Source organism: Cyrtonyx montezumae, unplaced genomic scaffold, assembly GCF_038088225.1.
Source record: "Cyrtonyx montezumae isolate F1298 unplaced genomic scaffold, pur_monq_1.0 scaffold_8, whole genome shotgun sequence".
Taxonomy (NCBI): Eukaryota; Metazoa; Chordata; class Aves; order Galliformes; family Odontophoridae; genus Cyrtonyx; species Cyrtonyx montezumae.
The window spans coordinates 3,098,587-3,125,456 of NW_027072089.1; the positions used below are offsets into that span (position 1 = coordinate 3,098,587).

Consider the following 26,870-nt stretch of genomic DNA (forward strand, 5'->3'; position numbering starts at 1 on the left):
GCTGTGCTGTTCTTGATGCACTTCTGAGCAGAAGAGCTGATGTATTTCTGTGGATATTAGATAACTAAGATAGGTTGGCAAGTCAGCTGTTGCACTTCAGTATCATGCTTTAGTGTACTGAAATTCTAGTGTTTCCCTCACTATTCAGCCTGCTACTTTCAGTGCCTGCAAGCATTGGAAGCAGTTCTACCCACCTACTGAAATACCTGTGATGCTATCTGACCATGTTCAGTCTCACTCTGTGAGTGATAAAAGTGCTCTAGCTGGTATGCAATTAGCTGCACACAAAGAAGCAACCACTGGGTTTGCTTTGTTTTCTGAACAATCAGTTGTGCTTGTATAGGTTGAATTTCTCACTTGCATGTTCTTTTTGCCAACAAACCTACATCTAGTTAATGACTGAGTCACTTGAGTGAATCTTCAGTTAATGTTGGCTGTGATGTGCTGGCTTCAGGTAGTCCTCTTATGTAAAGGAGCCTACCTGGTCCAGTATGAACTAGTGCAACAGTATTGATTTTTTTACTCATCAACATTCAAGAACACATGCTTTGGAGCATACTTGTAAGAGATGCTTTTCAATCAGCATCTGCTGTTTGAGAGGAGCATGTAATTCTTCATGAGACTAACAATTTTTGAGCTAAATTAAGGCTAGTGTCCCTCCTGCCCATACAGGCCCAGCTGGCTCATGATAAGTGGATATAGTGCAGCTGATGAAAGCCATTATGTTGATTCCTCTTAACCACTGCCCCTGGAAAGTGTTGCTGTGTGGATTCAATGGGACACAAGTTTACTTATTTGTACTGATGGATGCTGAAGATGTGCTTTAAAGTTTAGATCGTCTGATAGCTGCTCTCAGTCCCATGGACTGGAGCTGCTTCTGTCTTATGTAGCTTCATCACTAAAGGGTTCTAGGGTGTCCTGTGTAAAACTTCCCATTGAGAAGGAGGCAGCTGCCTGTTTTGCAGCAGGAAAGCATCTGGAAAAAGCTGATAAGCTGTCAGAGTGCAGTCAAACTGTCTGAAGGTGACAGGACTAAACCTAGACTGTGAGATGCATTTCCTTTCAGTTTTACCTCTTCAGGTGATTGTGAGCTGTAAGATCTGCTGTAGTGACTGCACTGATGTGAAAGAGTATAAAAGCTCCTCAACTACAAGTTCCAGTGGTCCAGATATGTGCTGCTTGAAGTGATGTGGATGTTGGAGCCGTTCATCCTGTAAAAGGAGAATGACTGACAGTCATTCCCAAATTAGGTAAAAAAAGGCAAAATTCTGACAAGCTTTTGCCAAGTGTTTCATAGTTCTGCGAAGTCACAAGTGGTAGAGGTCTAAATGCACAAAATATTTCCCTTCTAGCAGGTCTTTATGTATTGCATCCAGCTGCCAAGCCTCTTGTTATTGCAGTGTGCGTGTCAGTAAATATCTTGACAGCTCTAATGGGGTATAACTTAGCAAAATGCATGACTAAAATAGTGTTTGCTCTTAGTTAAAAATCAATATGTAGTTATCAAGCTGATCATAAATGTGGTCACCAGTTTTCTGTTCCTGCTTATGAAGCAGCAGTCTAAATCCTGCTATTTCATACGAACTTTTCTAAAGCAGACACTGTATTAGCCATGGTGTTGCTTGTTTATGAGCTATATTCCCTTTTCCTAGAATGTCTGTTAAAGAGTGTATTTCATAGAATCATTTGAGCTGTAAGGGACCCTTAAAAATCATTTAATTCAATTCTCCTGTGATAAAGAGGAAAACCTACAGCTAGATCAGGTTGCTCAGAGCCCTGTGCAGCCTGACCTTGAATATCTCCAAGGATGGGGCATCCACCATCTCCCTGGACACTCTGTTCCAGGAACACCTCATGGAAGAGGTGTTCCAGCCCTTGGATTATTTCTGTGGTGCTCCTCTATGTGAGCTCCAGCCTCAGGAGGTCCATGCCTCTCCTTTACTAAGGAGTCCATGTGTGGATGCAGTACTCCAGGTGAAGCTTCACCACTGCAGAGTAGAGGGGCAGAATCAGCTCCCTTGCCCTGCTGACCACACTTTGTTTGATGCAGCTCAGGATGTGGTTGGCGTTCTTGGCTGTGGGGGCACATTGCTGGCTCATGCCCAGTTTGCCATCCACCAGTACCCCCAGGTTGTTCTTGGCAGGGCTGTACTCCATCCTTATGTTACCAAGCTGATAGTGGGGGGGTTGCCATGACCCTGGTGCAATACCTTGCAGTTACTTGGCTTTGTTAGACCCTCATGAGGTCCATCTGGACCCCTGCTCAAGCTTGAATAGGTCTTTCTGGATGGTATCCCATCCCTCAGGGGTGTCAACTGTTCCATGCTGCTTGGTACCACCTACAAACTTGCTGAGGGTGCACTGAGTCTCAGTGTCAGTGATGAAGATGTTAAAGGGCACTCATCCCAGTGCTGTCCCTAACAGGATACCACTCTTAACTGGTTTCCATTCAGACATTGAGTCACTGACCTTCAGTCTCTGTATTATCTCAAAATGTTTCTCATCCATTGAACAGTCCACCATTAAATCTGTATCCTCTCCATTTGGAGAGGGGGATGTTGTGGGGGACTGTGTCAGAGACCTTACTGAAGTCCAGATAGATGACATCAGTCTCTTCTCTTGTCTGCTGGTGCAGTTAAGCCATCATAAAAAAAGACAAGGTTGCTCTGTCAGGATCTGCCCTTGGTGAAGCCATACTGGTTATCTCATATCTCGCCCCTGCCTTCCACGTGCCTTAGCATAGCTTCCAGGAGGATTTGCTCCTTCTTTTTCCTGGCACAGAGGTGAGGCAGGTTGACCCATAAAAACCTATCTGCTCTCCTTAAAATTGGTTGCCATATTGCCTTTTTTTTCCTGTCAGGTGAAGTCCCAGGTGACCACCATGACTTTTCAGACATTGTCAAGAGTGGCTTGGTGATTCAGCCAGTTCCCCCAGGACTCTGGGATTCATCTTATCAGGACCTATAGACATATGGAAGTCCAAATTCCTCAAATGGTTGCCTGATCTTTGCTTACATCAGAAGTGCTGCTCCCTCAGTTCCCACCTTCTGAACCATCCATGTGAGGGCTGTGTGTAGCATAGTTGCTAGTAAAGACCAAGGCAAGAAACTGCAGCTTTCTCCTTGTCCATTGCTACCAGCCTGCCTGTATCTCTCACTAGGGAGAATACACCTTCCTGCACCGTCCTTTTCCAGTTGACGTACTTGCAGAAGCTTTTCTTATTATTCTTTGTGCCTCTTGCTGAGTCCAGTTCCAGTTGGGCCTCAGCCTTCTGACCCCATCCCTACACAGCCTAGCAGCATCTCTTCTTACAGGCTTTCACTAAATCTCCCTTCTTGTAGTTCGAAAGCTTTTCCCCTTGTCCTATCACGCCAGACTCTACTAAAGAATCTGTCCCCTTCCTTTTTACAGTCCCCCTTCTTATATCTCCTACTTCCACAAGCAGTATTTAAATATTCTATTTTACTTTTTCCCCGCGTGCAGCCTGGTCTAGGGAGCTGCTTTGGCAGGGGAGTTGGACTAGGTGATCTCTGGAGATCCCTTCCAACCCTTACTATTGCGAGTGTGGTCTGAAATCACCGTGGTGGTGCCACTCTTCCAAGCACTGATTTACCCATGTATTAATTTTCTTAATTACTGTTAAGAAGGGATTCTTAATATTCTGTTATGTCTTTCTTAAAGTGTACTGGCTGTTCATCCCTGCTAGGTCAGTTAAAATGTTTAATTGTTCAGAAACTGAATCAAGTAGCTGCGCTTTATGGCAGTGAACATAAACATGTTTGTCGTGTTGGTCAACTCAACATCTGCTTGGGGTGGTCAACCTGGAAACAGTCAACCTGCAGCTCAAATGATTCTATCATGGTCTGAAAAAAGTGAGTGGAGATCTGTTTAAGTAGTACAGCAGTACTTTAAAGGAGTGTGCTTTCTCAGATCCTATTTGTAGTCACTTGTGTTTCAAAGGGGAGGCTCTGGTGTTTACTAAAGGTGCTGAACCCTAAGGCTAATACTCTACTCACATACAGTGTTTCTTTATCAGCACCACCCAACCTGTGGCAGGGTTGAGGTTATGTGGCTGGGAAGCAGTAATGTACTGCACCTATTGCAGTGTGGTTGCATCAGAAGGAGGCAGGCACCATTGGATGAAAGTAAGAAATACTAATTTCTCCTAAAATACCTTTCAGTTTGCTCCACAATACTTGGTGTAGGTCAATTAAAGTACTCTAGCATCCCTTACTGAAGGGAACGTAACCAAAATTGGTGCTGTGTAGGGACAGGAGGGAGGAGATCCTGACATTCATAAGAGGCAGACTGTTTGTAGTAGTTGTGATGCATCAGTGCTGGCTCAAACTGCAGGTTGCTAAATAATTGCTCTTTAATTAGCAAGTTATCGCTGAAAGGATGTACTGATTTGATCTGTGAGCTCACTTGAAGACAAAGTGAGAATATGTAGTGCAAGATGATACAAGCAGTTATATTTAGTTGTTTATGAGCTCTTCGGAGAATGTGAAGTCTGAGAAATCCTCACATTGGGAGGTTGCTCTGGTTTTCCTCTGAGGAAGTATTTATTTCCTCAGATTGAGTAAAAACTAGCCAGAACTTAACTTCTCCATCTTTGATAGAGGGTGAGCAAAGTTCTCTGGGGGCTTTTCAAAAGCTAGACTTTCTCAGAGTTTTCTGATATTGAATGATGGTAGTACATTTAAGGGCGGGTAATTGGAGGTAATTCCCATGAATTAGACTTTGCAGATGTTAATGATATGCTGGAGGAAGTCAGTTTATGGAGATCTGTGCTCTGTTCATTCTTGCCTTGATCCATTGAATAGCTTCTCCGATGGTCTGGTGCATGTTTTGTGGCAGTATTTGGGTTTCTTAAGCATTTACAGAAGAAGCTAGTTTGTACATCCTGCAGTGATTATAATTAGTCAGATACCAGTGTAGGAAACAAAGGAAGTGTTGTGCTCTTTGTATGTGCAGTAGATTATTCCCTGCAGATGCTAACATTGCACTTACAGGCTAGCTAATAGTCCTAGCTTAATTCCTTTTTACAGATGTGTATTCATGCACAATGCTAGTTTCAACCTATTGGTAGAGAGCAATTTGCAAATGGTTTCATTGGTACGACTCATCTCCCACACTGTGTGATCAGGAGGGCAGCGTTGATAAAAGAACTTGCAAACAAGATGTTGGTTGCAGAAATGGTTAGGAATACTCTTGTACCACCAGCAATATTGGGTTCAATGCTGTCCTTCCTTCTGTAGGGAGGTTCCAGTTAATTTAGTTAGGGATATATGGAGATACTCTCTGATGATGGCCTTATGTTCTCCTCCACTGCCCACACTGAGATGATTGGTGATAAGTGGATGGTTGGAGTGGATGATCTTGTAGGTCTTTTCCAACCTTTGTGATTCTATGAGGCACGGAGAAGGAATGAATCAGTTCTTTCCTGATGGGAGATAACTTGTGTTAAACGTACTGGGCTGGGAGATCTCCATCCCAATGAGTTCTTCATGTTTATGTGGTGTCTTGATTGTTTTTTGCTTTTGAATTAGCTATTGGTGCTTACCATCATGCCTTAACCTTTGGGATGAGATCCTGCTATTTGGAGATCCAGCTGTTATGAGTAAGGCATGCTTGTGACATGGCCATAGTGTGAAGCTGCTGCTCAGTGACACCACTCCCAGCTGTTCTACTTTCCATTAGCTGGGTTCCTTCTTGGGATTTAAATCAGCACCTCCTTAGCAGTTTACTTGTTTAATGCATCACTGTTAATAACTCCAGGCTAACAGAAGCATAAATGAAGTTGTTTTGCTCTTTAAACAGCAGTAAAACCAAAGAAGTTTAATCAGATATTACCTGCCCAGTTTAAAATGAACAAATGAAGTGTTTCCTAGTAAGAGCAGCAGCAGCAGTGATTAACATTGTAATCTGATCTAATATTAGTAACAAACAGCCTGTGCCTTTAGAGAGGAGTATAATATCCAGTCATTAAAGTCTGCCTCGCATTACATTCTGGATCCCTCCTGAAAAGATGGCTTCCCAGAATTGTTTCCATTAACTTCATGAAAACCATGCTTGTCTTTCTCTCTGTAATATAATGAGGCTGGGGGAATGACACTGGCCCCAAAATAAAAAGAATGAGGAAATAAGAGCAAAGAACCATAGAATAGCTTAGGTTGGAAGGGATCATCTTGCTCCAACCCCCCCTGCCATTGCCTCCCACCGGCTCAGGCTGCACAGGGCTTTGAAATTAGAGGTTGATTTTTAGTATCATGAGTGTTGCTGCTCATGTGTGTCACCTAATAACAGTCCCATAACTGCATTTTAAAGAAATCCCTAGTAAGTGTGGCTTTCCCCTTCTGATAGGGTTCATGCAGTTCTGTCTTAAAGCAGTAGCTGAAAATGATTATTAATATTGAAGTAGGAGAGAAGTCTTAATGGACACTTAACTATGTGGCCAGAGCTGCTGCCCTTTTGAACCAATGGAATTGTGGTTGTTGCATGACATAATTCAGAAAAGTCAAAGGGTTCTTGATCCCAAACTTCTAGAAAGAAGCAGCATGACTTGATCATGCAAGTGTCCTGCATGTCCTGGGGACAGTCTCCCTGCTGAACATCAAGTAGTTGAGTACATTTGTCCAGCTGGGCCACAGACTTAAGGTTTGTCCTCTCAATGCTTTCCATGCTCTTGCTGTGGCTGAACACTCGAGTCTTGACATGGGCCAGAGAAACTTCCCATGCACAGTCCTGTTACTGTGAGCAGCTGCTAGTGATCAGCAACAGAGATGCAAAACAACCAGGGAGAAAATAGCTGCCTGTTGGCTAAGGGAGCAGTGCCTGTGTCTGAAATACTGGAGGACAGCTTGAGTGATGGCACTCACAGCTGAAGATCCTCCTTAGAAGAGGAGGAACCTGGACCTGACAGATGAGGTCTACTGTCAAGTGTCCACTGACAGCTGTTCTCTGTGAGCTGCAAGATGGTGCTGGCTTGGAGTGTGGCTACCCAGCACATTGCTTCTGGCTGCTGCTGGTGCTCCCTGTCCCCATTAGCTTGGTGCAGATCTGTGCAATTGGGGTGATACCAACCTGACTTCATGCTTTATTTTTTAAGTAAGTTGGTTTCGAACCTAGATCACTTTCACTGTGTGCTTTGCTTCACTGATGCTTGTGTGGTGGTGCAGAAAGGGGTGTGGGAATATGGATGGGGTGAAGAAAAGGAAGAAGAGACCTCTGCTTTTAGAGGAAGTACTTGTTTATGCTAACTTAAAGTGATTGAGAAACCTTTGGTGTAAGCAGCATAAGAGGCTGATAGGGTATTTTCTGTATACCTATGCAAGCAGCAGGCTGTCAGACCATACTTCCCTTGCTAGCAGAAGGAGCTACTCTAGCATAAGTATAGTTTGCTGTCGGATCTGGATCTCTGCTAGTGATTTCCTTGGACAAACACCATTTGGCTCTTGAAAAGGCACAAGTCCAAACAATGCATCATTTTGCAAGGCAGTCAGATGCTGAAGCAGAACCGGTCTCCTTTTTGCATTTAATCAGAGAAGGAATAATAAGTGATGTTTTGTCTCCAGCACAGAGGTGGAAGTGTTCAGCCAAATGTTTATTTACTCTGAGGAAAAGCCAAATAGACTCAGATTGCCTTTCTTTCCAATACTAACATTAAAGCTATACTTAAATCATTCTAGATAACTTTTAAAGTAACGTGGCCATCTTCTGAAAAGAACTTGGAAGGGAGGAATGAAGCTTGACAAATAAATGGCATGACAGGGCAATTATAGGCCTGCTAGCCAAAAAAAAATTGCAAGTGGAACAGCTATAGTGGTACATATGTCCATGCTTCAGTGATATCCCTAGCAGCTTCAGAGGAGAGGCAGTGGGATTTTCACCTGGTATCCAGTTGGGCCTGTCTAACTCTGTGTACTGATCAAGCTTTATTACTGCTTAATAAAGCTTGTATGTCAAATTGTGCTGCATGTTACACAGCTTAAAGTCTTCTACTTTGGCAGTGGCTTGGAGTATCTAGTTGCTTGTAGAACAGTACATTCCTATTACTTCTAAGCAAGAGATGTGGAAACATGCACTGAAAATAGTTCAGTCTTAAAAGATTTGGGCCAAATGACTGTTAGCCCCATTTATGTTCTGTTTTGGGATTGATGGCTCTGTTGCCCATCGTCTGGTCTCCAGTGTCATAATGTGAGAATGCAGCACTGGGGAACGTGTTAGAAGTCATTTGCCCGAGGCATTGTGTTGTGTAATTATCTCACTTGCATGCTTTGTGCTGCTCTTATCATCGTGCTCAAAAAGAGAACCACGGAATGTTGTGGGCTATGGGTACGACCTGTATAACTATTCCTCTGGTTTGGAAACCCAGAAGGAGGCAGTAACGTTTTCCTGTGCTGCTTCAGTGATTCACAGACTTGTGAGCACGACCTGTTTGAGGCATGGGATTGTTGTGTTCCTTGTCAGGCTTGTGGCACGTTGCTCTGTGCTTCATGCCATTGCATTACAACTTAGGCCTACCTGAGGGATAGTAAGTGTTAACAGATTACACGAAGTCTGAGCAGCTTTTATATGACTTTGCTTATGGATTATTCCTCAGTGTATTGGCTGCCTGCTTTGTTGAGATGTTAGCCATTCCTTAGGTTCTACTGCTGTCACAATGTGACCAAAGTTCAAGTAAGATGTGCAATTAGGCTGAAGAAGAGCTAGCGTAGTCAAATTCCCTCCTGCTGTATGCACTTTAGGAGTGTACATACTTCTGTATTTACACTTTCCTTCTCACCCCGCCTCTGAGCATTGTCCAACATTAACCTCTTTCTGAGGCACAAACAGTTCTGCTTTCTCTTCTCAGTACTCTTTGGGGGCCTGAAAATGTCTTCTAAAACATCATGGAAAGTAGTGAGAACGCATGGCAGAGTGAGGGGGAAGTAATCTCTTCTTGTGGTCTGGTTTGGATCTAGGAGTTGGACTTTGATGATCCTTATGGGTCCCTTCCAACTTGGTGTATTCTGTTCTCTGACTCTCTCCATAAACAAATTTATTGTTTGACTTCTGTCTATGCTGCATGAGTGACAGGTAAATTGTAAGCCTAATGTATCACTTTCCTTTTGGGAAGGATAATAATACAGGGGTATTTCGTAGGCTGACCCTTTGTGAGATGAAGCCATTGAGCATCACGAGGAAAGGCTTTGCTGTGTTAGAAAATCCTATCAATATTCAGTGCTTCAATTTAGTAAAGTATTATCAACTAAGTTTTCATGTTACTGGCCTACAGAGTTGTGCTATTTGTGTACATCAAAGCATGTCCTCCTTAGTATTTCAATCCAGCTCCTTTGTAGATGCCATTTCATTTGTATTTAGTGTTTTCTTACACAAGAGCTTGTGGGATATTAACTTGCAGTGGGTAAATGAATTTGTCTCCCTCCTCCTGGTAAGGAGGAATGCCACCATTCAAACTTGCCAGTGAGCTTTGAGGAAGAATGTGGGTCTGTCTAAAAGGAATCTGAACCCACCCTGGGAGGGACTGGCAAGGGAGCTGAAGACCCTTCAGGGGCTGTTGCTTTGCGGTTGATGTAGTAGGCACACATCTGGAGTTGCCTGAAAGTGCTGCAGGAAGAGCAGTGTGATACTCAGCGCCAGGTTGGCATGATGGAGTAGTAATCCTGTTACTTCAGATAAAACCTGTCCATTCTGCCTCCTGCTATTGCACTTGAATACTGCAGCTACTTTTTTTTGACATGCTTAACATATACTGTTCTTTTTTTGTCAGTTACAGCTTCAAAGCTCATCTCCATCTGTCATCCATTATTCCTGTCTTTTAAGGTGCTGATCAGTTCCCATCATCTTCCACTTCAGGCATGTCACTTCATCAGTCACTTCTCCGTAGCCATGCTCAGATGGGCTGAACTTCACCTCTTTTTCTGCTGCTTCTTTCCCCTTTGCCATGAGAAATGCTCCCATCCTGCTTGCATATTCAGCCTGCCCCATTCTCCGTGCTTCATTCTGCTATCCTGTAACTACCTACTAACTGAGGTGTGTGGGGAAGTTGAGTCAAATCCCTCACTGCAGTGTCAAAAGGAGAAACCAAGCATGAGAAAAAGCAATAGTCTTTAAAGCCATTCAGTGCAGAAGTATTATCTGTGACTGTTAGACATGTGCGTGTGCTGAGCGATTGCTGAGCAGGAAAACCTGATGTGTGAACTTATGGAATGCAGTTTTGCCTCAGTCTGCCAGCAATTAAGTGTTTTATTGCTGTAATTAAAATAATCTCTTCTTACTCTGCGACCTATGCTGCGTTGGGTTTAACCTGAAACTGCTGTTAGAAGCACATGCCTCCTGTTAGTCTCCTCCCTTTTTTAATTTTTGTACTTCCTATTGATGTTAAACTTAAAGAGCTATTCAAGGAGCGAGCTGAAACCTGAAATACTGAAGTAAGGTTAAGAGAATCCCAACCCTTCCTGATGCAACTTCAGCACTGCGCTGATGCTGGAAGGTGGGAAGAGGCAATGGCTTTAAGGCCAGGTGGGCTTCAGACTGGCTATTGGGAAAAGGTTTCCTTTTTCAGAAGGAGCAGTGGGGTGCTGGTGCAGGCTGCCCCAGGGCATGGGAGTCACCATCCTTGGAGGCTTCCAAGCAAAGGATGGATGTGGCACTGGGATGCCATGGTTAGTGGACATGGTGGGGGATGGGTCAATGGTTGGTCTGGATGATCTTGGTGGTTTTTTCCAACCTTAATGATTCTGATCTTACGAAATGATCTCTGCCATGTGCAGAATTTCTCCAGTCCAAGCTGATGGGGAGGAAATGCTTTATAGAACCAAGGAGCTTATGAAGAACTTGACCAATTACCTTTCTGTGCCTTGATTTAGTAACCTCGAGCAGTGCGTCTCAACTCCTCCTTTTCATACAAAATGAAGTGCTTTCTTGAGACCTTTTTGTCTGAACTGTTTATTGCTTATGGTTATAACACTTGAAAATTAAATTTTGGCTTGTAACGTGTGCTCAGGAAGTTAACTTCTCTCATGTGATCTGAGTAGGTCAGAAGGAAATTCTAGGATTATGTTATTGAGGTGATTATATCTGAGAACGTAAGTAATCTGGGGGAGCTTGGGAGGAGAAAAAGATACTGTTGTCTGGAAGAACAAATTATGTACACAAAATCCTCTGGGGATACAGCTCTGAGGTGGACATCAGCACTTCAGATGCTCCCTTGCTGCACTTCTGGTAGCACAGTATGTAGGGTTGTGCAGAAATGAGTTGATATCTCTTTCTTCAGTCTCAATTTTGCATTCTTTGCCTAATGGTCATTTTTTTTACCAGAGCATGCAAAGATTTGCTAGCTGGTTGGAATATTTCAGTGCAGTAGTATATTTTTGTGCCATTCTGCTCATAGGACTTCCTTTCATAGGGTATGAGGGTTTGCTGAGGTCTTGTGTGCAGGAAGTAAAGATGGATGTGTGAACTGTGGATCTGTCTTCATCGAAAGTTTAAATGCTTTAAATACCAATCTTCCAAATTATATTCCTAATTGCTTCTCGTGTTTCCTTGAGAAGCATCTTTATTACAAGATGGTCTGAATTTATGCAGTGATACACATCTCTATCCATATAGTGCAGTTGACTTGCTAGTATTATTAATTTCAAGGGAGCTATGGGATCTTAGGTGTGAGATGGCTGGCAGCTCCCAAAAGGCTGAGCACAAGTCTGCGTGGCTAGTGAGTAAGTGGCTACGTGTGAATCATCTTCCTGGCAGAGCAGTCATCTTCCTGGCAGTGCTGGAATATCCTATGCTAACTCTGAAATGGAGCCCACCTTAATTTCCCAGTTTGTTAGCCTTGTGCTGGGCGTTCTGAGGCTCTCAGGCTGTATTTCTTATATAATTATGCATATGTACTGGTATATTCTTGTGTGGCTTCACGTAGGACCACGCAGGAGTGCAGTTAGGCATCATTCAAACACGAAGAACAATGGCATTTCAATGGAAAGTCCAGGGGTAGGAGGGACTGTGGAATGAAAGACCCTACACGAGGCAAGGACAATGGAAAGCATGAAGCAGGAAATAGGGTATATGGTTGGGGGGGGGGCCACAATATCCTGGGAAAATACTATTGAAATTTTTAAATGCCTGCTTCTTGTTGCAGATTAATCAGCCACTCGATGGGGATTAACAGTGGAGCACCTCTTTGTGTCGCCTTTCCACCTCTCTGTACCAAGAATAACAACTTCAGCACTTCTTCAATAATAATTATGAAACTGGTATTAACTGAATGGCAATTATGGATTTTTAACTCTAACTCACAGTAAACCAGCAAGCCATATGTTGAAATTCCTACCAAATAGCTTTCCATTCTTATTGTCTCGTATCTACACAAGAAGTTGCAAGATACCTGTTTGTACAAGAGGAATATAAGCATTACTTGCCTGAGGAACAGAAGGTGAAAGAGACACCGTAACTTGTTTGTGGAGTTATGGTGGTATTATTTATATAGATATAACATATATATTTTTATGGTAATGAAAATGGCTCCCCAGAATACTGACTCGGAATCTATGCAAGTTCAAGATCTACCTGTGGCACAGCTTCAGAAACAAGAAAGCAAGGAGGATGAAAGTAGAGAGGAGACCATTAGTGAAGGATCCATAGACCGGATACCGATACGCCTGTGGGTGATGCATGGTGCAGTAATGTTTGGCAGGGAGTTTTGTTATGCCATGGAGACAGCTTTGGTAACACCTGTACTGTTACAAATTGGTAAGTAGGTGTCATTTTTTTGTTAATCAGTTCTTCATACAGAAAGAGATGTGGTCCAGTAGCTACAGATGGGAACAAAGAGGGTTGTTTTTTATTCTTGGCTGTGCCACAGATCCTGTATGTGACTGTGTTTAAGTGGGGAGGATTTCTGTCTGCATTTGCCTTGTTTGAACGTATTAATACACTTAACCTGATTTGAATTCACATCAAGAACTCTTTATTGGAAGGTGGGTATTCTCAAAACTAGCAACATCAGTTTATAAAAGATTTCAGTGAAGCTGTGTTTGATTTATGGAGAAATGCCTCAGGTTACAGTACTTCAGAATAACTACTTACATAATTTTGCTTTTTCAAGTTCTAATGAAGTGGTATATTTCTTTTTAACAACTAGTGAGTCTTGTTTTATCTGGTTAATGTGCATAGTTTGTGATTAAACAAATAATAAAACATGACACGAATGGCTTGAGAGAAAGGGGAATTGGGATGATGTGAAATCTTGTGGTGAGTACTATGGTTAGATTGCCAATAAACTGTTTCCAGTATTAATAATACCTTATCAAATCCAGGAAATCATGTTCTAAATCATGTTCTCTATCAGATATCAGGAGATATTCACACAGAGGCATGCTCAGTGCAGAGCTTCCATTCACCTGGATGTAATAAGTCTGTGATGTTTACACTGTACAGGAGTACATACAATGTATGCCTACTGTTAATGTTTGCTTTGGCTTATACTTGCAGTTGTTCCTTTGCCACACTCACTTGTAGGCAATGAGGGGCACCTGGCCAGGTCTCTGAGATGTTCATTTTATTTGGTACAGTAAAGTATATATGAGATGTTCCTTCCTGTGTTCTTCTTGCAGTTAGAAATGTATTTTCACGTGAAGTTACTAGTGGGCTTATTTTGGATCAGCAGATGAGTCAATAACCAATGCAGACACAGCCATTAAGAGATTCTGGGGGCTGCTCCTCCAAGATATCCTGGAAACTTTTGTTCTTGGAGCTCATGTGCCCTCTTTTGATCTCAGTGACAGTTTGAATAGATGGTATGTTTTCTGAATAGAGGCTTCCTGATTGACCTGATGTGCTGAACAGAACATGTGTTATTTTTGCCTAATGCTCATGTCTGTAAGTTACTTTGAGATTTTTGGTTCTAGATAGGTCTCTGAATTTGCACTTAATCTACTGCAGTTGTATTAGGAGCTTCAATTCAATTACTGTCAACCATGCATACACAGTATTTGTGTCGTGCTTTGTGTGGAGAAGACCCCCAGCTCTGTAAGTGACCTATACTTTTTTGCTTGCTTTCTTGTTTGTGCTGGCACTTGGATGTTTAAAATGTATGTCTGGCTAAGTTGACTTTACCTTACCAATGATTAAGGTCAGACAGTATAAACAAACCATCCTCTTAATTACTGATCACTCCACTAGTTTGCGTTTCTTTTGTGAGCTCTTCTGCCAAATCTGTTTCCTCCAGATAATTGAAAAAATCTCTCTTCCCTTCCTTCCCAACCCCAGTGATCAAAATAACATTGGGATTTGGGGGAAGGGGGAGGGAGAATAGAACTCTCATTTGCAGAAAAGCTGGCAAAATAACAAAAGGCTGCAGGGATGTAATGATGTTCAGTGCTGTGTGGAGATAAAATGGAGGTTGCTGCTTACAGATGTGTTTTGTCTACTCTGGTTCACATTCCCCTTTGACAGTAGGATAAATAACATTGGCTGCACTGAAGGGTTAAGTTATTCACGGGTGACTGACATAGGCTGTTTTGTTTTACCTCTTACATGGTTCTGCTTACTTCCATCAACCTCAAAATCTGTCTGCCTCAGTGTGAGCTATGTTTATTCCTCGTGTGGGGGGCTGTCTGTAGCTGTGTCAGTGCTGCAGCATTCCCTCTGCGACATTCAGTTTTTGGTGTAAGGTTGATTTGGCTTGAGAAACTTTCTGAGAAGTGGCAAATGGAGGAATGCAGTGACTCAACCAGCACACCTCACACATTAAAGTTGGAGAAGACCACAGAGCTTATCTAGGCCAACCATCAGCCCATCACCCACTACCCCTGTACCTCAGTGCCATGTCTTCATGTTCCTTGTGCACCTCCAGGGATGGTGGCTCCACCACCTCCTCAAGGAGCCTGTTCCAGTGCTTGTCTGCTCTGAGGAAGTTATTCCTAATATCCAATGCAGTCCTTCCAAGTTGTGCTCTTGCAGGCCTGTTGTGTAAGCCAGACTTCAGCAGCTACAGGAGGTGTCCCTTTGGGTCCTCCCTTTCCAATGGAGTGTTTGGGCTGTCAATGTTTCAATTTCCAGGAGTTCTGGATTTGTAACAAAAGAGCTAAAGGCAGCGGTGGGAGCAGTTTGAGTCAGAAGATGCCATAAATTAGAAAGGTCTGGAAGTCCCTGAATGCTGTACGCCCACCAAAATGCCTTCTGATTTGTGATTGTAATCCTTGTTTTTATTGCTGTGTTTAGATTGATGTGTTGCCTTCTCAGAAGTGCAGCTACAACTTGTTAACAGCTTTGCCATAAACGGGTTTTAGTAGCTTAGCAACAAGAGCAAGCCAAATACATATCACAATTTATTCTACCTCTTTCTTTGACTTCTTACTCTGTGCAGCGTAGGAATTCAAAATTGAGGATAACTTACTTAGCATTCTTCAGAGAATGTAAATATGGCAAATAGAGAACTAGCAAGCTGACTCCAGATGAAACCGTATTAGTTGGCACTTCTGTAAGTTTTGACCTCTAGAACCCTTCATTGACCTTTATTTGGAGGCCCATTCAATCAGCATTTCCTCCCACCCACTGTGAGAACTATGCCAAAGGATCTGACACTATACTTTCCTGCACTCTGGGTGCAAGTGTTTGTCCCCCTTGAAGGGTTTGGAGAAGCTGGTTGATTTCATGTTACTATTGAGGATGCTCTCTACATTAACACTGACTTATCCCAACTGCTGGTTGCTTCCTCTGTCTCATCTCAACCGTGTTATAATTTATATATGAGCATGAAGAAACCTTTGTCTTCTGAAACATCTGGTATGTAATGCTGCTTATCAGTGAGAGAAGTTAAAATCCTGTTACTGTTTATAAATGGCAGTGTTTTCTTCCATCATTAATCTTGGCTTTGAAGGATTAAGTCTCTGAACCTCCTTTCACTTCGTGGAAAAATTTGGGTGCCAGGTTGTTTTGGAAATGATTTTTATAAAGTCATTTGTGTGAATGAAGGTGAGGAGAAACTAGTGACTGATGTGGCTTGAACTTGGAGAAATGTAGCTCATTAAAGAAACTCATGTGATGACATCAGGATGCAGAAGGTGAGATGTCCTGCAGCCCTAATGAAATAGTCACAAATCCTGTGGCTTGTGGTGGCTTCTGCTTTCAGGAGAAATTCCCATGTGACAAATGAGTGGTGGTAGCTGCAGACACAAAGCTTCACATTTTGTATTTAATATGATGAAAGCTTTGCCAAACCTTTACTGTTGTTTCAAAGGCTCTTCCCAATGCTAGCATTACTCTATAAATACTTAATAGGCAGAGAAATGACTGTCAGCACCAGAACTGCTCCTCATTCCCCTGCATCAATTATTAAATACATTACATGAGCACATTCAGAAAGTGTGCACTTACAGAAGGAAAAGCACGAGCAGTTTGTGTTGTGCTTATCTTGACAATGTCACTGAAGTTTACTGCAAGAAGTGTTTCATGGCTGTGTTTAACCTTAGTATGCATACCTTCCTGTGCATCAAATGAGTGAGATTGCAGAAACAGTGACCAGAGTGTATCAGGTCTGATAGGCAAGAATAGCTTTTTTTATACATATTTCATATTGGAGTGCCTGTCTGTGATGGCATTACTTTGTTATGCTGGGAGATTTAATGGGCTCTTGTAATGAATGTTAGCTGATAAAGCATTGAATGTTGAGAGTTTGGGGTTTTAAGCTAAACCAAATAACACAGAGGAATAGTATTCCTGGAAACTGAGTATTGCAGTGCTAGTTAATAGGTGCTAATACAGAGAAAGGCTGAGCTCAGCAGAGCAGAGTACAAGTAGCTTGTTTCATTTGGAAAAGAAATTGTCATTATGTGCTCTCAAAGTGACAGAAGGCTGTTATTACTGCTGTCTCAAAAATGGGATAGCTGTTTTGAGGTTTGAGCTGTCAGTTCTTGGCTACATTTTCTTCTCAGCTATTGTGACTAATTGCATTATCTTGCACTGAAAAATTCTTACAGCCTAAAGCTTAACACTGTGCTTCCAGGGTCTTGAAATGCAGTTCATGTGAAACTGCCAGTATGGAAAAAGTGTTCAAGCAGTCATAGAAGTTGCTGATCCTGAGAAATCTCAGCGTGGTTGCTGAGAAGTCATCATCCTAAAATGACTTAATGTTATGGGGTGAACTTTTCTCATGAGGTAGTCAGTCTCCAGGTTGAAATTCAGTGTTGAAATTCAGTGTTGGTACCTGTGTGAGAAGAATGCATGTAGGTAAAGAGATCATGGAGACAGAGTAAGAAACCAAGCATGAAATGTTAATAAGTTGGCCTTTAGGTATGCTTCTTCAAAGGATTTAAAGTATCCTTCAGTGAGGAAGGGGATGGTCTTCCAAGGCTAAGCCTGAGATCAAAGGGAATCTCAAAACCTTAAAGAGCTGGTGGAAGAGATGGAAACAATGGGATGGGTGAGCTTTTAGAGGCTGCCTGTAATTTGAGTGAAAAAAGGCTGCCTGGAACAGCTTTTGCAGATGGATGAACCTTTTCAACATAGAAGCTGTTAATTTCAGCTCAGCTCACTGTCACCTTTATTCCTTATTTCTGTGCCAGGATGCCTTTATTTTAAGGATATGTGCGGGTACAGCTGTTTACAGAGTGGTATATTGCCATTTAAGCTGAACCTTACCTCATCTTAGTAGAGAGAAGAAGGCCTTTGAGACCTGCTCTTTGACTCTCAAAGTTAAGTTCCTGGATGTTTAACCTCCATTTGGGCAGAGCTGTGTTTGATGCCAAGAGTGAATTGCAGATCCCAGTTCCTCCTTAGAGTTCTTGAAGCTGACCTGTGCTAAGAAGGTGCTGTTAAACAGCTGACCTAAGGATGAGAACTGAACTTAGAGTGGCTCCAGAAAACCTGAACTGGTAAAGGCTTAATATATTCTCTTCAGCCTTGGTAGCTGTGAAGATACTGTCTTTAAGATCATGTAAAGTTTCAATTCAGATCTCAAATGGTGGAATGTATGGAACTGCAAATATTGTGCCTTTGAGCAAATGCTGATTGCCCCATAAAACCTCCCTGCCCATCATTTTTTAGTTGACTAACTTTGTGTACTGAAGAGTTGTGTAATAGTAATTGGACTGCACATTTTCTTAACCAAAAGCAGGTCAGTGAGACTTTCACATCATACATCGTGTTTCTCTTGCGTAAAATACTTCTTGACCCTAAATTTAGAACAGCAGCAGTTTTGGAAAGTGCAGCCTCCAGAAAGGGGTCTGGATAAGGATTTAAGGCCTTTCAAGGAGGTGCTGTGCAGTTCTCCAGGGTAGAGGAGGCAGGAGCATGGGCTTGAGTTTCCTACCAGTGCAGATGGTGAGTGCTTTGTGGGCTGTGCAATAGCTGTTACTTATGGAGCTTTTATTTCATGTGTATACATATAAATTGTCCTGTTTTTTCTCTTAAAGTAACACTGAAGAACAACCATAGTTTGGTGCTGTTCTGTCCAATTCTGAATCTCAAGTGAAAGTCCCTGATGTTCTGTGAGAATGCTCAAACAGAACTGGCTCATTTTTATTCCTTGCATAGAGTGCTTGCAATGAGGCTTCTGCATAAGAACACTTTGAACCTTCTCAAGTTTTCCTTCTGAGAGCTTTTGTAATCTGAAGGCGATGTGAGTAACAATATATCAGGAAACACTGACATCTGAGAGCTGTGGACAGATAGAAAAATCAGTGTGCAAGGCAAAGCAAATTGTATGACAATGCACACTGTCAGCTCTTGTGAAGGGATGAAGATTTAAAAGCAATTCTTAATTTTGTTGCCATTTATGTTCTTCATATCCTTTTATTTTTCTGCAGAGCCTGACACTTCAGTCTGTGATACGTGGGAAGAGCTCAAGGCCTCCAGAAATAATCATCCCCCTAAGAAGGGAATGAATATCTTTTTCTGCTGTAGCTGCTTCTATCTAATAGTAAATCCTTCCTGTTCAGCATGCTGCCTCCTCGTTACCTTCATTAGCCTCGGATTAGGAGAGGTCGGGCTTTTTGAAATGATGTGGGAGTATACTTTGACATCTGTCATGTTTTTTACTCCCTTACTGAGAGTAGAAGCATACCTCTTGTTTGAGTAGTGGAGCAAGGATGGCAGAAGCTGGGGCAGATTTAGGTCTCCTGAGCACATGCTAAAATCCATTGGCTTTAAACAACACGACCCTTTATGCAGTCTCAAATTTTCTTTGTAATCTGCCTCCAACCCATGTGTGATGGCAGCTGAATTTGCCAGATCTCTCAGCTTTTTAATACTTGTATTTAAACATACTTCAGGAGGGCAAGATGTCAGGGGAAGCTTCAAGTGCACATGCAGTACACACAGAAAAGGCTTTCACAGCAGGAATGTGAACTTCCCTATCCTGTCCGAAAGGAATTTGATCCTCACCTATGACTTAGAGGTAACTCTGTAGTGATAACAACACAGTGATAACAGATGCAACCCCACAGTGCTACCTTGCTCTTTATTACAAAGTAATTGCAAGTGAGGCAGTTTTCCAGCAAGCAAATGCCTTTTCCTTACTGTAAAAAGAAACCTTTCAACCCTCAGGATGAGTTCTGGTGATGGAGGCTTGGAAATGCACAACTGAAATGTGCGTGCCTTGCTGTGCCAGGTCTCAAACTGAGGGTTTTCTATTGAATGTGGGTTGTGAATCAAGTTATGAAAGGGGGAAGAAAGTACTCCTTAATGAACAGGAGTCTTTACTTTTCAAGGAAATACAATTAAGGCCACTTCTGAAATGAGAAGAATGTCAACAGGCTGCTGCCAAATCACGTAATGCTTTAATAAAGCTTGCTTCAAGAGGATTGTTGAAGCTGCGACCCCTTAAGCTCAGTCCTGAGTCTCCTGTGTGCTTGTTGCAATAGCATTCCTGCTGTAAGGCTCCCTCTGGGACTCTGCCTTAGTCATCCTCTTTTAACAGAACAGTTGAGAAGGTTTCTGATGTGCTTCCTGCAGGCTATTTTGCAAGAAATTATTGGAAAGGTTTTGAGCTGCTGATTCGGTCTGATGATAAAATTTGATACAAGTCTATTTAATTAAACATGGAAAAATTGGGTCATAGATCTTATTTACTTGGGTTTGGATGAATCCCCAGTATCTCCTGTCACTCTCTGAACTCTTGAGTAACAGTGGGTGCAGGGCAGCACAGATGAATCCCTTACCATAAATGCATAAACCGAGCAGTGTACTCTTAATGTTTGGCAGTCATCTGCTGGAGGTTTCTGGTGGGTTTTTGCAGGGTATTAAATTTGGAGCATTACAACTGAATATGAGCTGCTTTGGTACAGGAATATCTTGGATTGAAAAGAGCTTATCAGATGAGCAAGCCTAACTTGCCCCCAGTCAGAACAACCTGAAATCCTAAACTCTGGGGAAAAAGAGTAAGATGAGGTCTTGTAAATGACTTATCACTGTAGTATCTCACACCTGTCCTTACTTGCATTAAATCTTCAGACATATCGTCCACATTGACCTCAGGGAGCCTGAAAATGAAGAGTGCCCATTTCCCTGTGGAAGTGCTGTCCTGCAGAGCTGGAAGCAGAGTCAGTCTGGTTCTGCCTTCAGCATCAGTTTTGTCTTTGTCAAGTGGCCCTCTGCAACACAGTTCAATTTCTCTTATTGTGGTGGTGAATTTGGTATACCTTCAGTTGAAATTACTGAAACTTGGATTTCTGTCCCATGGATCTTGATTTCTGGTCTTTCCCGCTCAAGGGATAAACAGAGCTGGGTCACTTTCTATGTGTGTTCATGTCTAGGCTGTTCAAAAACATGAATTTCCTCCTGTTATCAGTTGTCCTGCTCTCCCCACAATGGCTTTTCAATAATTCAGAACCTGCACTCAGGATAACCTGCGAATTCCTGATGTATTCTGCTGGCTTTAAATGAGCTTTTGGTCTGGGAGTGTTTAATACCTCCTACAAATGTTTTGGCTAGATGCTTCTAAAAGTGAATACTTTTTTTTTTAGAGAGCAGAGATCAAGTTCACACACTTCAAAGTCTATATAGTTGGCTAAAAAACTTAAGTTTAGTGCTGACTTTACAATACACAATTTAAACACTGACACTCTAGGACAGACCTTTAAGAATCTAAGGGCAGCAGAATGCCCCTGGTATTCAGATAAATGATTGTTTACAGGCTTGGAGTAGTTGTAGTGGATACGGGTACAGCATTCCCTGTGTTTTCTTTGCCTGATTTGGAAAGCTGGGAGTAAGCTCTCACCGTGCCAGGCATTTTCTGGCAAGGAGGAGTCATTACAGGCATACCTGCTGTCTTACATGGGCTGCATCAGGTGACCTGAAAGTGATTGTTTATTGTGCTCTGATGCAGATATAACAAATTATGTAGTGATGAGATGCCCCTGCAGCCTCAAAGCATCTGATCTTGTGTTTTGTTCCAAGGTATAGCACAAATGAAGAGCAGATATACTCCTTCTCCCCTTGTTTTTCCATGGAACTTGGTGATAAAGGTTTCTGGTTGTTGGACTTGAGTGGTTGTTTCTGGCCTCTGTAGTTCTGCCCTTTTAGATGCTGTCTTGGTGGGTCCTCCTGTTATTCATGGAAAGAATTGAAAAAGAGGAAAAGAGCTCTGTGTTATCCCTACTGGGGCCTGATTCTCATCAACTGAGCATTTGGGAAGGGAATGTTTGCTGCTGTATTGGGGTGCTCCTTAGACAAATATATATTTTTAGCTAGAATTTAGACTTTGAAATGAGCTGTGCATTTACATCTCTTGAATACATGTAGAATGTACTTCAGTTACTTTAATGTTCAAGCCAAAACATGTATGTTTATAGGAGGCATTTTGGAAAGTCTGAGGCAGGCTACGTAAACACCAATGCTGTCTTTTCAATCAGACCCCATAAATTGAATCTGTTGCTTTTGGTCATGCTATAAGTAAAAGAGCGTTGGTGTGATGAATAACTGTAGAAGGGAGACCACTTTTTTGGGGGGAAAGAAAACCCATGGTTAAAAAGCTGTGCACGATAGTCCTGCTGTTAGCATTTAAATGCATAGAGCTTGTTAAAACAGCTGGTGAAGGCTGTTTTCCAGGAGCAGGGATCTGACCAAGTGAGAAACCAGGTCCCCAAACCAGAACCCACAGTTTGCTTGAAGCAAGTAGGCAAAGCATTAATAGGATTTGTTTCACTCAATAGAGCTACGTGAGGAATTAACCTCAATCAAGGCCACTGCATAGAGGAATGGAGTTTCTCTTTAGGAGCTTAATGTGGTTTATTCTCAGAATCTCCCTTTTTTTCTTCTTCTTAAATGTACAGTGAATACCAAATGAGAACTGGTGTATATACTGATGTGTCTTAATTCAGCACCAGCTTTAACATAGCAAAGAGCTGAGCAGTGAGCAGTGTTGCTGTGCTGACCTTTCAGCTGGTAGGGCTGCCCAGTAGCACAGTTGTGACAGAAATGATCACTGGCAGAGTGTTTATTCCCACCATAAACAATCCAATAGTCCTAAAGACTTTAGAAAGGGCAGAGGGTTGATTTTTGCAGCATAGCAACAATTAGCAGTGCCCTTTTAGTAAGCCTGCTATGGAGCTTTTGGGGGTGGTTTTGAGCCCTAAGGAGATGAGTAAAGGATTTTGGGGCAGCATGATATGAATGGCTCAAGATGGGATCAGCCCAGCTCTTCTCCCTTCTGAGCAGCCTGGGTGTTTCCAGCTGGACAAGTGTCTGCCAGAATACAAAGTTTGTATGAGATACCTGTCATGTTTCTTAGTTGTTTGCTCTGCTTTAGGCCAGCTGGGGTAATTACAGAAGGAGCTGCCTGCCCTGTTTACTGACCCTCACAAGGACTATGCAAATATGATCCCAGCTGAAATTTAGAGATCAACTGTGCAGTCAGTAATCCCTGGGTGCTCAGATGGCATCTGCAGGGGCACACAAGCCAAGAAAACACAGTCTTGAGTTGCTGCTTTTGTGTGACTTCCAAACATGGTCAAACCTAAGGACTGGAGGAGAAGTTGCTAATTTCTATCCATGTGCAAAGACAAGTTCCTTGTTTTACTTACACATACTGTGTTTACTACACCGTGTAACCTGAGGCTGGAAATGAGCTGTTTTCTTGCTGCTTGCAATGCAAGAGCATGAATGGTGTGCTGACCACACTCTGCCTGGCTGCCTGCTGGACAGAAATACTATCTTTTGCCTGCCCTCATATCTGCTTGCCTTCCTTTTTCCTTGTTCCTGGGTGCACTGACCACATGCCATGCTGGGCTGAGTATGCATCAGTCACTTGTTTGGCAGCATCAACAGGAACCTTCATGATTTAAAGGGTCTGTTGGGTAGAATGGGCTCTTCAGGAATAAACTGAAATTGGGAATGAAGTTTTAATATCTAGGTGATTCTTTCTAGACATTTCCTTTGTGAGCAGAAAGTCTCAAAATTGGGACATCATGGCCATGCTCTTCAGGTTGTTCTGGCTTATTTTTGTTATTTAGGGCAGTGATCATGGCCCCAGGCTACTGGAATTCAGGGAGCATTTGGATACCACTCTTAAACATAGGGTTTGGATTTGGGGTGGTCCTGTGTGGAGCCAGGAGCTGGATTCAGTGATCCTTGTGGGTATCTTCCAGCTCAGGATGTTCTGTGGTTCTGTGATTCTCTGAGAATCCTGGACTTCTTCCAGGGTGGGAGAAGGTCACTTCAGTGTGGGTTGAGGTTTGGCTTGACATGGGGGAAAAATAGATGTTAGCTGTACCAAACCCTAACTAAAAACCAGTGCTGTGTATGTAGATGGTCATATCCCAGGGTATTAACGTGTTAATCACTGCAACAATAGCTCCACTGTTGATAACAGGCTTATGAGTGATTCTAGAAGATTTTATATTGTGTATCTAAGTCTCTTGAGTTTTGGGATTTGAGCTGAAGTGCCTTTGTTTATAAATTTGCCAGTATTTCTGAAGCAGTGACGAAAAGCTATCGAGCTCAGGATAAACTGGGATGCAGTATATCTTCAGGCAACACATGTCATTGTAATTGATGTCTAATCTTGCAGTGAACAGAGTGGTGAAGTGCTGCAGTGTTACGTAATGCACAGAAGTGGGGCATCACGTACAGCTTATGCATTTTAATTACGGCCCATAAAGGAGAGGAAGGATTAGTGTGGCAAAACAATTAATTGATCGCTGCATTCATACATGGGTTTGCATGCATCTTTGTTATACCTTTGGACCTGCTCTCCAATGGGAGCTGAAAGAAATGGTTTTTATTCCTTTTTATTCCTGCACGTTGGGTTTTGATCTGAATTCCATTTCAGCTCCTGAAGCGCTTTGATGCACATTTATTATTGGTGTTGAAGTGATATATTTCTGAATATTGGTTCATGAGTGACAGTGGAGGACAAGATAAAGACACGTTTCCTAGGATCTGAGGAAGATGGCACAGGCAGTCCAGGGAACACCACTGTGCTGGTTTCAGCAGGGGTTTCTTATTATAACGAATGTGATAACAGCAACTCATTCCTTGGTCTGAGCATATCGTATGTCCAGCCTCCCGTTCCTTGTCTTCAGCAGGAGTAACTAACATTGTCAGCTGTCTTGATGACACTGGTTAAAGTAGAAAGTTGGATTGTTATGAAGACAGCAAGCTGGAAGTAATCATCTACCTGAATTACCACAGGTTTGCAAACTTACAGATCAACAGAGCTTTTAAAGCGTTACTTGGCAGCCCTTATAACTGTGCTGAAAGGAAACCCTACTTTCCTGACTGCAGTTCAGTGCACATGTTCTTTCTCTGATGCTTCAGAGCTCAGCTTTTCTCAGGATTTTGCTTCCCCTCTCCCCCTTTCACACATACATCTGGCTCACTTCTCTTAACATACGCTTCTCTTTCCTGACACAGCACTATGAAACTTTGCTGTGAAACAGAAATTGTCAGCAAAGCCTTTCTACAACTTTGGCAGAATGGCAGCAGGGCCTAATGAGATGCTGCTGACTCCCACAGATGACGAATAAGAGATGGGGAGGACAGTTGTAGGGAGGCTGAGAAGCATTAATTGAACTGAGACAGAAAATGGGAAAACTGGGTGATGAAATCCTCTAAGAGACCTGTCACTTGTTTCCTTAATCCCATCCTTCTGGTCTGTCATTTGAGCCAACATTTGCTACTTGCAGGCTACTGCATGGGTAATTCCAAAAGCTGCACCAAAAGGTGAAATAGCTTGGTCAGAAGTGGGTACTGCTCTTCTACAGCTTAAAGCCATTCCAGGACTGCATGTGAAGCACTGATACTTTGTACTGAAGCTACTGGAGAGCATCACTTCATTGTCAATTGGGCTGTTGGAGTTGTTCTTTGCAAGTGGATGGTTCTTGTTCTCGTTGTAGGCATGGTGTGCAGACAGTGGCATTGAGCAGAGCCTGCTGCAGTCAGTGCCAGGATTTCAGAAGGGAATTGTGCTGTCAAAGCACGACTTGTTTGCATCCAACTACTGAGGAGGTTTAAGATTTGAAATCAAAATTTTAAGAAAATGCTGTGTGCTTTTCCAGCATCTCTGAAGTAATTTTATCCTAATTATTCACTTATCTCTATGTAGATCCAGCTTTAGAATATATCCTTGTCCTTATGACATAGAGCAACTAAAGCAGAAATGCAGGTGCGTTTTAAGATCAAACTATAAGCTTTTGGACATCACAGTGATGCAGACAGTGGGTCCCTGCCCTGGGAGTACAGACATCTCCAGCCTTTTCTCTTCTCATGTTTTTCCACATGCCTTGAGGGCAGGCTGCAGCCCAGTCCCTATGGCTGAGAGCTTTGGAAACTGTTTTTTGTTTTGCTGCTGGCTATCAGTCTCTCAAAATACTGTTGTTTCATGTCCTCCTAACATCCTTTTCAATTATTCTCTTAATTGTCACTCCCTTCAAAGCTAAAGTAACTCCATCCACACAGTGGCACTGTGCTTTATCTGTCCCCTCTCCTGGCCTGCAATTGATTTTTCATTCAAGCTGAGCAGACAGCCCTATCTTCCCTTCACATCACAGCTGTGCTGAGCAATGCAGTGAGCCCAGCCGTTGTGCAGACATCCCTGCTGACAGGAGCTAAGCAGGAGGGGAAGAAGAGGATGGACTGCTTGCAACTGGGTGACAGTGTGCTCCAGAAAAGTATGTTCAGAATGCAGCGTGCACATACTCCTGCCTATAAGATGTATATAATGTGCTGACAGCTTGTGAATGGGGCCAGCTCAGCAGAAAGGCTCGTATTTGACAGGATGTACATTTTACCAGTGGGAAGTCTTAAGCCACAGTTATGCTATTGCTCTGTTTATGGCAGTGGGTCGCTTCTGAGACCCTGAGCAAATATGAGATGCCTGACAACTTGCTAGGCACTCAGGGAGAAAGCAGACAGCAATTAAAAACCTCAGTGTTCTGAGTTCTCCCATCCACATGCCTGCAGTTGCAGTGAGCCCTGGGATCACACCTACACCAGTATGCAGTATACTGTAATATCAGAGGTGCAAACTGGTCCCATACAACATCAGGTTGTGATTTCCAGTAGTACCTGAAAGCATTTCCTTCTTAGAAGCCTGTGCTTCCACGTTTGGAAACTGTTCATTGTGCCCATGGGCTCCTGGAGGAATGGCTGCCCTTTCATAACTCTCCCCTGTTGCTGGGTTTCTCTTTCAGACATCTGGGTGCATTTCTGAAATGGCTGCGGCCTCATTCTGAAATCCCTATTCCTCATACAGTGACCCCAGCACTAAAGTGCTCGAGTTCACCCCCTTCTGCATTCCTTGGGTTGGATCTGGATGATCTTTTGAGGTCCCTTCCAACCTGAGCCCTTCTGTGATTCTCGTGTAACAAGATGAAGATTACTGAGGTTCTCACATCATCACAGCTTTTTATAACTATTGATTTTACTTA

General features: G+C 42.7%; 1 protein-coding gene across 4 annotated transcripts in view; it reads left to right on the forward strand.

Moving 5' to 3' along the window:
- The window catches only part of SLC45A4 (solute carrier family 45 member 4), a 57,246-nt gene that overhangs the window by 13,076 nt on the left and 17,300 nt on the right, over positions 1 to 26,870 (forward strand). For 2 of the 4 annotated variants that reach the window (XM_065753638.1, XM_065753639.1), the window contains exon 2: positions 12,143 to 12,753. In XM_065753638.1, coding sequence (XP_065609710.1) covers positions 12,510 to 12,753 — 244 coding nt within the window. In that variant the 5' untranslated portion in view covers positions 12,143 to 12,509. Of the gene's footprint in view, positions 1 to 11,564; positions 12,754 to 26,870 lie in introns of those variants that run through there. The other 2 variants (XM_065753640.1, XM_065753637.1) reach the window with 1 other exon arrangement.